Below are 12456 nucleotides of genomic sequence, written 5' to 3'. Positions count from 1 at the left end.
ATTTACATACTACTACAGAGGTACCTCAGAAGAAAGTCCTGGTGATCTACTTCCAAAAAATCAGCCTCTAAAAACCCTGTGGTGCACAGTTCTACTCTAACAAATACAAGGTTGCCATGAGTCAGAATTGACTCAATGGAGTTTTTTTTTTCACACACAGTATGACTTTTAGTGTACAGTTCTATGAGTTTTGAAAAATATATACAACAATGTAACCACTACAATTAAGAGATAGAATAGTTCCACCATCTTGGAAAAGTTCTCCATTCCCCTTTGTAGTCAACCCCTCCCCTTACATCTAGCTCCTGACAACCTGTTTTCCAAAACGTCATTAAAACAGAACCATACCATAGGAAGCCTTTGAGCCTGGCTTCTTTCACTCAAGCACAATACATTTGAAATTCATTTATGTGTTAGCAGTTTGTTCCTTTTGATTGCTGAATAGTATTCCACTGTTTGGATAAACATTAATGTAATTCTACTGTTTGTAAAAATTGATTGTGTATCACACCATGTTTTATTTATGTACCCCTTTTTATTGTTTTTAAAGAGCCTGGTAGTGCAATGGTAAAGAGCTTGGTGCTTACCAAAAGGTCATTCGCTTGAACCCACCAGTGGCTTTGAAGGGAGAAAAGACCTGGTAGTCTGCACCCATAAAGATTACAGCCTAGGAAACCTTATGAGGCAGTTCTACTCTGTCCTGTAGGGTCATTATGAGCTGGAATCAACAGCACACAACAACATTATTGTTTTACTGTAAATATCAACACAGTGAACATCTTTCTGTATGAATTGTTGTTCTTATCTAGTAGAGTCCTGGAAAGGGAATTACTAAGTTGAAGGCTATGAATATTTTAAGTACATATTAGAGTATCATTAAAAAGCTTTTTCTTGTATTTCATTTTTCCTTTTTGTGTTTTTTTCCTGTTAGGTTTTTTTTCCCCAATTGTAAGACTATAGAAACACATAGAATGCCAATCCTTTTATTTCTTTATGTGGTTCATAACAGGTGTGACTTAAACCTCCACTGGTGTTTATAATCCTCTTTTCTTTTTTGATATTATCACCATAGAACTGGCTGGAAGTTTCAGTGTAGCCAGCAAGCCTTTGAAATTCTAAATCATGGAGGCCAATCAGGAAACTTCTCTCTTCTTGGTGAAGATCTTGGAGGAACTGGACAGCAAGCAAAACACCGTTTCCTACCAGGACCTGTGCAAATCCCTGTGTGGCCGCTTTGATCTGTCCCAGCTTGCCAAGCTGAGAAGCGTGCTCTTCTACACGGCTTGCCTGGATCCCAATTTTCCAGCCACATTATTCAAAGACAAGATGAAATGCACTGTAAATAACCAGCAATCAAAGAAAATCATGGTGGCCGCGGACATTGTGACCATATTCAACCTGATCCAGATGAATGGAGGTGCTGCCAAGGAGAAGCTACCTACGAGCCGCCAGAAAGTCCACAAGAAGGAGTCATCCTTCGAGTCGTGCCGCTCGGACACTGAGATCTGCAATGCGGCTGAGTGTGAGTCCCTGAATTGTGAGCTGAACGAGCGACCTTTCAGCCGGGGTTACCCCACCCGGCAGTCGTCCAAGTGTCGAAAGATGGACTGCAAGGACTGTCCGCAGTTTGTCCCTGCCTCTGAGCCCAACTTCTTGTTGGGTGTCAGCAAGGAGGTGAAAAATCGTGCTGCATCCCTGGACAGGCTGCAGGCCCTGGCCCCGTATTCTGTTGCCAGCCCACAACCCTGTGAGATGCAGAGGACCTACTTCCCCATGAACATCGAGAACGAGTCGATTTCAGATCAGGACTCCCTACCCATCAACCCGGGCATCAAGGAGACCTTCATTTCCAATGAGGAGCCCTTCGTGGTCCAGTCCTGTGTCCAGAAAAGGAACATTTTTAAAGAGGACTTTCACAATCTAATGGCGGTGTCCCCCAGTTTGGTAGGCCCTGCTGGCAAAGCAGAAGGTGAGCATGGGGAACCCCAGAGTCGAAAGGAGTCCCACAAGCCACCCTTTTTTAACCACAGCTTTGAAATGCCCTACAACAGCCAGTACCTGAACCCCATGTATTCTCCAGTCCCTGACAAAAGGCGTGTGAAGCATGAAAGCTTAGATGACCTCCAAGCCTCTACGTATTTCGGCCCCACTCCAGTGGTGGGAGCCCAGGAAGCTCGGCGGTGTCCCGGGAGGCCAAGCAAGCAGACCCCATGGCCAGCCAAAAGTTGGAGCCTAAACACAGAAGAAGTCCCTGACTTTGAACGGTCCTTTTTCAGTCGAAATCCCTCTGAGGAGAAACTCCGTTTTCCTAATTCCAGCAGCCAGTCCCCTAATTTCCCAGGCCCAGACAGGCGCCAAACTTACCTAGCACCGAAAGAGCAACCGCAGATTCTCCCTGTTAGCTATGCAGCAAAAACGAATGGACTCAAATCTAAAGAGATCCCATCCCCCATGGACCTGGACAAACACGAACCAGTCAAAAAATTTAAGGACAAGAGCATCAGCTGCACCAGCGGGCAGCTCAGCTCAGACACCAGTAGTGTGGGCACCCAGACAGAACAGCATGTGCTGGAGCCCAAGAAATGCAAAGACTTGAGCGCCTCTGGCCAGGGCAAGTACAGCGACAGGCATGCTATGAAGCAGTCAGATGATGACTCGGAGATTGTCAGCGATGACATCAGTGACATTTTCCGCTTTCTCGATGACATGAGCATCAGTGGCTCCACCGGGGTAATACAGTCATCCTGCTACAACAGCACAGGGTCCTTGTCTCAGCTTCATAAGTCAGACTGTGACAGTTCTCCAGAGCACAACCTACCCCAGATCGCCAACGGGATCCCCAACAGCAAGGCAGACAAGGGAAACCGGCCCGAAAACCACCACCACTCGGAGGAAGAGCTGAAGACCAGTGTATGCAAACTGGTGCTCAGGATCGGTGAAATTGAACGAAAGCTTGAATCGCTGTCTGGCGTCCGCGAAGAAATCTCCCAGGTCTTGGGCAAACTAAATAAGTTGGACCAGAAAATGCAGCAGCCTGAGGTGAGCGTGCAGATCGATCTGAATTCCTTGACGAGCGAGGCTCCGTCAGACGACAGCGCCTCCCCACGGATGTTCCGTGCACACAATGGCTCCCACGGACCTAAGCTGGAGAACAACACAGACTGGTGCTGTTCTGATGCGAGCGGAAGCAACAGCGAAAGCCTACGCGTCAAGGCCTTAAAAAAAAGCCTCTTCACCAGGCCGTCCTCTAGGTCCCTGACAGAGGAGAACAGCGCTACAGAATCCAAGATCGCCAGCATCTCCAATTCCCCCCGAGACTGGCGCACCATCACTTACACCAACCGTGTGGGCCTCAATGAAGAGGAGCTGAAAGACAGAGGCCCTGGGGACAATAAGGATTGGCACCGAAAATCTAAAGAGGTAATTCAAATTTAAGTTCATATGATTGAGTTTAAGGAGCTTTGGTGGTGCAGTGATTAAGAAATTGGGCTGCTAGCCAAAAAGGTGGGCAGTTTGAATCCACCAGCTGTTCAGCAGGAGAAAGATGAGGCAGTCTGCTTCTGTAAACATTTACAGTCTTGGAAACCCTATGGGGCATTTCTAAAGGGTCACTGTGAGTCAGAATCAACTCAATGGCGGTGGGTGGGTTATAATTGAGTACAGACTCTCCAGTAGCCCTGGTATATTTTTCAAAGCCTTGAACACTGCATTCAAAAAGAGACGGGAGTGTGCTAGATTTTCATCCAGACTTGGTAGAATAGGGAGGACAAGTTGGAGAAGGGAGGACAGCATGGGCAAGTGGTTTATTCTGCCAAGTTGTCAGTCACTAGCAGGAGCCCTTGCTGCGAAGTTGCCGACAGGAGAAAGTGTGGTTCAGATATTGGACAGGTGGTGTGAGAACAGGTTTTCATAAAATGGGAGATGTGTCAAAGGCTGCAAGCACCATCAAGGATATCTTCCTGTCCTTTCTGAAATAGTAGGACACAGGCAAGGTAAACAAGGGAGATGACTTAAAAGCAAACTACCTAATATGCCCCTTATAGGTACACTGTTGGGAGCTCTGGTAGCATAGTGGCTAAGGCACTTGACTGCTCACCAGATGGCTGGCGGTTCAAACCCATCAGCCACTCCTCGGAAGGAAGGTTGGGCAGTCCTACTTCCGTAGTGATACTGCCTCGGAAACCCAAGGAGGGGTCGCTATGAGTCAGGGCTGACTCGACGGCACATAACAACAACAACAACAACAGGTACACTGTTGCATGCATGGTGTTCCTGTTTAAAAGTATGAGTTGTTTCACTATAAGATTAATAGATGATTAGTAGAGGAAAGAAGATAAATAATTTTCTCATAGCTCCACCCCCCCAAGGGCAGCAACTCTTAATAGGATGTCTTACTTACCTTTTTAATTTTGTTCATACATTGTAGTATGTTCTGCTCTTTGCATGTGAGCTGGAACAGTTGGCATATTTGCCAGAGTTGGTTCATGGAGAGACACAGCCCAGATATTAGCAGGCTTCTCTCCATCAACTTTAGAATAAGGGCTGTCCATGTGTTCAGATTCTGTCTTTGTCTTGTGCCTTGCAGTAAAGTTGATTGGTTTCAGTGGGGCCTTTGGTTCCAATTCTTCATTCTAAATGAGTTAGCGTGAACCTGTTCTGGTGATGAAATTTCAATTTATTGCTTGTTTCAATTCCCTTCCCTGCTTTTAAAGGTCATTGAGCAGCCTATGGGGACTCTAGAGGTCATAGGGGACCTGGGACTCACAGAGAGGGAATGAAGATGGTATGTATGGGCTATAGAATTCAATGCCAGAGAAGGAGGCTGACTTTCTCAAATGGAGCTTGTTGTTGTTATGTGCCGTCGAGTCGGACCCAACTCATAGCGATGCCTCCCTGGGTTTCGGAGGCAGTATCACTAAGGAAATAGATTGCCCCATCTTCCTTCCGAGGAGTGGCTGGCGGGTTTGAACCGCCAGCCTTCTGATTAGCAGTCAAGTGCCTTAGGCACAAGTTTGCACCATCCAAAATGGAGGAAAAGAAACCCCTCACCCCCTTTTAGTGATCAAAGAACCTTCTAGTATCTGTGCTGGCCACTACTCTGCTCTCCTGTAATCTCTTATAGTGTGTCATGTTGGAGAGACACCAGCAGTTATACTGTGATGAGAGGGCATGTGTGGTTCTTTTCCTCTGGTTCTGTTGTCTCTTAGTGTCCAGGGGCTGGCAGGGTTTCTGGAACCTTGAGTTTTAGATGTGATTGAAAAGTAGCCATTTAGAAGACTAGAATGGTTAGGGTCATCTATAGGAATATCAGGTTACACTGAACTAGTTAAGCCTCTAGTCTAGAAAATATCAAAGCCCCTCAAAATGAACAGAAATAGTCACAAGTTTGAGAATGAGTTGCTTGAAATAACTAGCGCAGAGTTGCTAATATCTGGGCTGAGTCTCTCCATGAACTGACCCTGGCCTGGCCTGGCCTGGCCTGGCTGCTAATCTGCCAGTCCAGATAACTCCTTACTCCGTTGCCTTCTGTGACCCCATTTCTCCCTCCTGGGAGTGGACTCTACTTTTCCTTTCCTCCTGGTTGGAGGTTCTCATGCTCTCACTACCACCTCTGGGCTGATGAATCCCAGGCCAGAGACAAGCTTTTGTCCCCTATCTCAGACTAGGAAGGACCAGTTCCCTCTGCATGTCTCACTCATGTGTCAAAATCTACAGGCTCCAAACCAGACTTTCTACTCCTTCAACGCTGGTGCACCCTCTCACTATCCCTATTCTGGCATCAGCAACTCCTCAAACTGAAGAGGCTACTCTGGCCTTTGACTTCCCCATGACTCTCTCGTATCTGATTGAGCCAGTGGGCCCTGTGGATTATTCTTTCATGATGCCTCTTGCATCTCTGTCTTTCTTTCCATTAACCACCTGTCTCCCCTCTTCCATGCCCAAGTCCAGGCTCTTTTCATATCCCACTTAAAATTTTTTGGCACATTCGTAACCGATCTCCTTCACTTATCTTCCTCACCCTTTATCTCATTTCATTGATCACTGTTGGGCTCACTTTCCTAAAGCTCTACTTTCTGTGGTTGTGTGGTGCCTCCTATTCCTTGGCTCCCGTGGCCTCAGTGGGAAGTTCCCTACTAGTCAGGATTTTGAAGCCCTCTATTCTCTGGCACCTGGGAATTTCACTACTTCTCTCAAACTAGTTTGTGACCCCATGTATGTCAGAATAGGACTAGGAGTCAGAGGGTTTTCAATGGCTGATTTTTCACAAGTATATCACCAAACCTTTTTTCAGAGGTACCTCTCAGTGGACTTGAGCCACCAACCTTTCAGTTTGCAGCCCAGAGTGTTAACTGTTTGCACCACCCAGCAAACTCCTTTCTCCCCTGGCTCTATTACAGACCAGGCCTCCTGCTCCACTTTGATGAGTCTACTTGCTTTATCCCAAATATGCTATGCTCATTAATTCAGTCATTCATTCAGCAATTAATAAATGAGCATCAATTAAGTGCTAGCGCTATGCCACCTTCAAATCTTTCTACACATGATCTTGATCACCTTCTCTGTGCTGATCTAAGTCTTATGTTCCCCTCAAGGTCTTTCCTTGTATATGTCTCTGCAAGCTTTTTTTTTAGGGATTATTTCTAGTCTCTGATATCTAGCCTTTAATCCCCTTTGTTCAGATTTAGTAGAGATAATCTTCTATTATGTATATACTGACTGCCAATTTGAATGCTAACTCCTCGAAGAGAAACAGGGAGGTAGGCATGGATAGCAGTTAAGCCTTCTACCTTTGAACTGAGAATGGGTTCCAATCCTGGCTCTACCTCTCTGACTAGTTTCCTCATCTATAAAATGATGACAATTGTAACTACAATATTGGAATATTACTGAGAAGATTAAAGGAGATCATGCACATGTAGCCCTTAGCATAGTGGTGGCCATACAGTCAGCCCCCAATTAATTGTAATGATGGCTACAGTGGCTGCTGTTATAGTTAATATTATCGACACCTCTGCTCCCAGCTTGGCACAGGTAGTGGTGATGAACAGAATAAATAAGATCAGTGAAGCCTCTTAGAAGATACTTGGTGAGTTGGAAAATAAGAGAGAGCCTCCTTTTCTTGTTTGGGTTTGGAAGTGTTTATCCTGCTCTCTGTATCAGCATCAGCAATCTTGGTGGTTGGAATGGCCAAATGTTATGCTGTATTTGGGCAAGAGCCAAAGGGTCCAGGAGCTGGTAGATGGGTATATGTCTCTGGTCCCAGGGCACATGTATGGTTATACACCCCCCCCATACACACACATTTGCTCATCCAACACACACACATACATACACACACAAACTTACTCTCACAGCACTCTAATTCATTCTCCTTCTCTTGCTTATGTACTCACACCTCTGCTCACAACCTTATTTTTTTCTTTTTCTCTTTCTATTGTTCACATACATAACCCTCTTTTTGTTCTGTTTCTTATACATGCATTTCATATCCAATCCCTTTGACACATGTTGATGGAATGCCTTATATGTGTTGGTACTATTTTGCTGAAGTAGTGGATGAAAATATGAACAAGACATTCCCATGCCTTCAAGGAACTCACAGTCCATTGTGGGGGACACAGGCAGATAGACATTTATAGTTCAGAGTGGCAAATGCTGGATTTAGGAGTCTGTACCTAGTCTTAAGATTCTGGGTGGTACAAATAGTTAATGCACTTGGCTGCTAACCAAAAGGTTGGAAGTGTGGTTCCACCCAGAGGCACTTCGAAAGAGAAGCTTGACAATCTGCTTTAAAAAACAGCCATTGAAAGCCCTATGGAGCACAGTTCTTCTCTGGCACACATGGGGCCAGCATGAGTCTGAGAAAATTCAATGGAAACTGGTTTACACAGTGTTAAGGGGTCATGTAGATGGATACTGATCGAGTCATGGTGATTCAGGGAGTGCTTCTGAGAGGAAGTGAATCTATGTGGAGATCTTAGGGCTCACAGAAGTTAGAGATAGATCAGATAGTATCAGAAGATCCCCAGTGTAACAGTGTTCACTAGGAACAGGGTTCCCTGCTATGCAACTCAAGGATGAGAATATAAATCACTGGCATGTTCCTGCTTCCCCATCATGGTCCAGACTGTTCCCTTCACCTTGAACTCCATGCAGATGTCTCTGAAAGGGAGCTCCCTGCATCCTGGAAAAATCACTAGAGGCTCCCAATATTTACTTTCTGGCATGGCTCCTTCTTTCCAGGGAAGCAGCATAGTGCCTGGGGGCATCAGCAAGCTCCTTCAGGGAAGGAATTGTATCTTTTCCTCACCTGGACCAGGTAGAAAAAGTAGAAGAAAGAGGGAGCAGTTGTATGCAGTGGTTAAGCAAAGAATCTCTGATTATCAGATCTAAGCACTGCTCCACTCCTTACCAGCTGTGTGGCCTGGGGTGGGTGATGGAATCTTTCTGGACTCAATTTCCTTACTGTACAATGGTGTTAATAATATATTGATGGTGTGAGGATTAGATAAAATAATTTCTTTCTGGGACAGAAATATTAGGTCTTATTGGTATTATTAAGGAGCTCTGGTGGTGCAGTGGTTGAAGCATTTGGCTGCTAACCAAAAGGTCAGCAGTTGGAACCTACCAGCCGCTCAGTGGAAGAAAGATGAGGCAGTCTGCTTCAGTAAAGATTTACAGCCTTGGAAATCCTATGGGGCAGTTCTACTCTGTCCAATAGTGTCTCTATGAGTCCGAATGACTTGGTGGCAGTGGATTTGTTGTTGTTGTTGTTTTAATTAGTATTATTAAGGAAGTCCCTAGGTGGCACAATGGCTAATCCCTAGACACCTCAGGAAGAAAGGCCTGATGATCTAGTTCTGAAAGAAATTGGAAACCTCACATACAGTTCCACTCTGACACATGTGGGGTCTCCATGAATTGGAATCGGCTTGAGGGCAATAGGTTTGGTTATGGTTGTTAGTATTATGATCATTGTAATCTTTTCTCAGAGAATTTTCCACCATTCAGGTATACCTCATCTTTGTTTTAAATAAGTGCATTTTGCTACCTATGTGGTCTAGTGATTAAAACTGTAATTGCACTGTGAAATCAGATGGTGTCTGTGCCGCTTTTTGGGACTTTTCTATACCCCTCTGCAGGCAGACAGGCAGTACGACATCCCCCCGCAACATCGGCTTCCCAAGCAGCCCAAAGACAGCAGCTTCCTGGTGGAACAAGTGTTCAGTCCTCACCCCTACCCCGCCTCCCTCAAGGCTCACATGAAGAGCAACCCGCTGTACACTGACATGCGGCTGACGGAGTTGGCGGAGGTGAAGCGAAGCCAGCCTTCTTGGACCATCGAAGAGTATGCACGAAACGCAGGCGACAAGGGCAAGCTGACAGCTCTGGACCTGCAGGTGAGCCTTTCTCTGCCCCAGGGAGGGGGGAGCCCAGCCATACCCTGGCAGGTGCAAGAATGGATCATGGATGGTGTAGACCAGCCCTCTCCCCACCCTTTAGCTCCCTGGGCCCCCACCATGGAATTCTGAATTTTAATAAGTCATAGAGCAGATTTTTTTTTTTTTTAACAAGGGGATTGTTGTTTTGCTTATTTGTTTTAAAACATTTAGAAGTGTTTTCTTTTCTTTTTTTCAACATCTGATTTGCTAAAGATGCATTTAAGACTCCGTACCAAGTGCAGATTCTAATATTTGCTCACAAGACCCGAGCCAAACTGTTTAATGAAATACAGGCTGATTTCTCCTTCCATATGTAGCACGTGGGATAAGCATATTTGTGGGAGCCAAGCTATGGATTATGTTTCCATATGGAGCAGCCCCAGGTAAGAGCCATCCCCCGAAGCTCTGTGAATGCAGTTGTGGCTGGAGGGCATGTGTTCTGTTCACCCACAAGCAGGGCTGGGTTCTGGCCACACTTTTCTTTTGGTGGGCAGCTCCATCTGGTTCCATTCCCACCACATCTATCTGTGTCCCCACATCCCTGTAGGAACAAAGCAAGCCCCTGTCCTCCACTTGAAGACTTCGTCTTGTGCACGGTAAGGCCATATCCCTAGTGGTGCCATCATGGATGGCCCCAGAATGGCCATACCACTTAAAATGCAATTGGGGAGAGCCACCTATGAGGTTGGTATGGCAGGGCTCCCCTGAAATGGCCTTGCTATAAAACAAAGTTAGGCTGCAGACCACACAGTGCTGTGTGGTAGAGAGAAGAGAGCCATGGATTCCGGCGGTGCTGGGTTCTAAGTGCTCCTTAGCTGGATGTGTTGGAGTTGTCACATCACTTGCCAAAGCCACAGTTCCTTCACTTGTTAAATGGGCATGATAATATCCAATTTGCAGAGTGATTGTGAAAATTGAAAATCATGTATTCAAAGCATCTGACATTGAGTTGGTACTGAAAAAGAAGGCATTGGGGGCTGGCATTATGATGCTGGAACCAATGAATTTTGTGTCCCAGTCCCTCAGTTCAAGCCTCAGTGGCCTGTGAGGCAGGGAATGCTGATGCCCTCTCCATATTACACATGAGGAGATGGACGCCCTAGAAACTTAATAACTTGCCCCAGGTCAGATATGTCTAAATTCATACTGGACCATCCAACAGGAAGTCTCATGTCTCATGTTCTTTCTCTTCTGTTACCTCTACACCACTGCTTTTTTGTTCTTTCTGTTGATGGAGTTTAATGGAGCATTATGTCATAAAAAATTGTTGAAATGACATTTGTTTAGATCAGTGTTTAGAGGACAGCAATTATGGGAAGGGACAGCTCTGAAAGGCCAGATCTTGAAAGGGAGGTTTTCAGTGGCAGCTGAAGGCTCCCTGAGCCCCTCTAAGCCCCTCTCGCCTCATGCATGTCATATCCCTGTGTGTGCTGCATGTCACTTGTCCCCTCAGGCCACTTTGTCTCTTGTTGTCGTCCTGCCGACAAGCAGATGTGAGAGGGATTTGGTTTTCCCCCAGATGGGTCCCTGTGCAGCTCTGCTATGGATGCCATGCTGCCCTCCCTACCCATTTGAATACCATGCACAATAGGCAAGTTCAAAAGAAAGCAAATAGAGGTGTGAATGGCTCAATTGGTAGAATAATCAATATTTCACTAGTATCATAGGATGAGTCTGAAAGGGTTAGGTGAATTTAATGAGCCATGGATTGAGATATATCTTTTTCAAGTTTGGATACAGGTGGGGAAGGGTTTGGGGCAATTTTACTCATGAGGTTTAAATACATGAGATTTAAAAATTGGGCCACAGAGCTTTAAGTAACATCACTTAAAAACGCCATATATCTATATCTATATCTATCTATCTATCTATCTGTCTATCTATCTATATATCTATCTATCTATCTGTCTATCTATCTATCGTGTTATAGTGTATCCAGTTGCCCAAAATATGAGAAAACAGAGTTCAGTTGCCTTGGGAGGATGTCTGCAGCACAGCCAATGAAGAAGCATCACAAGGGAGGCAGAAAAGCACTGCCTTATTCTTTTTTGAGATCCAGGTGCTGTCTTGGTGCTGCTTTGGCATCTGGGCAAGCTCCTAGGGTCCCTTGGTATCCAGATATAAGTCTGCCATCAGTGGTACCCAACTGAGGGTGTCAGTGGTGCGGGTCCTGTTTCAATTCCCAGTGTTTGGTAGGCCTAATTAACAACTGGTGAAGACATTCTGCTGCTAACCAAAGGTCAGTGGTTTGAACCTACCAGCTACTCTGCAGGAGAATGATTAGGCAGTCTGCTTCCATAAAGATTTATGGCCTTGGAATCCTATAGGGCAGTACTCTGTCTGAATAGGGTCACTATGAGTTAGAATTGACTCGATGGCAGTGGGTTTAATTAACAATTGTGTATGCTTCCCTGTGTCCCTTGAAACCTTGCTATTATCTACCTCTCTGCTACTTGGTGCCATTAGAGCTTGCAGTTATTGCGGGGGTGGGGGGAACTAATTAAAAATAGTTTATTTCACAGGCTGAATCTCAGCCCATAAAGTGTATATAGCTATGAAAGGAAGCCAATTTCCTTTTATCTGAGCTGGAGGGAACAAGGCACAAACTGTGAGGTGATGGTTGCACACTGTTTATCTTCTAGGCCAGCCCTGGGAAGATTGGGGAGAAAAGGAGATTGTATCCCTATGGCCAGAGCTTCTCTTCATGGGGCCAGGTCCAGAAAGATGCTGGTCCAGGGCTCAACTTGAACTCCACTTTTGTGGGCACATTGCCAAGCCCCTGCAGACCGGTCTCCCAGCAAAATAATTGGGTCCATCTTTCTGTTCCACATAAACAGACAGATAGACTCACTGCCATCAAGTCAGAGCTGACTCATAGTGACCCCTCCTTGCGTTTCCAAGGTGGTATCACTATGCAAGTAGATTGCCCAACCTTCCTTCCGAGGAGTGGCTGGTGGGTTTGAACTGCCAGCCTTCTGGCTAGCAGTCAAATGCCTTAGACACTATGCCACCA

At 45.7% G+C, this 12456-nt stretch overlaps 1 protein-coding gene across 1 annotated transcript in view; it reads left to right on the top strand.

Annotated features, from left to right (window-relative positions):
• Nucleotides 1–1122: 1122 nt before the first annotated feature.
• MINAR1 (membrane integral NOTCH2 associated receptor 1) overlaps nt 1123–12456 on the top strand; it is a 14276-nt gene continuing 2942 nt past the window's right edge. The window contains exons 1-2 of the mRNA XM_007951820.1: nt 1123–3420; nt 9144–9401. Coding sequence (XP_007950011.1) covers nt 1123–3420; nt 9144–9401 — 2556 coding nt within the window. The remainder of the gene's footprint in view (nt 3421–9143; nt 9402–12456) is intronic.

This window comes from Orycteropus afer, unplaced genomic scaffold, assembly GCF_000298275.1.
Source record: "Orycteropus afer afer isolate SDZICR_OR568_19922 unplaced genomic scaffold, OryAfe1.0 scaffold00313, whole genome shotgun sequence".
Classification (NCBI taxonomy): Eukaryota; Metazoa; Chordata; class Mammalia; order Tubulidentata; family Orycteropodidae; genus Orycteropus; species Orycteropus afer.
This window is presented reverse-complemented; position numbering and strand designations above follow the sequence as displayed.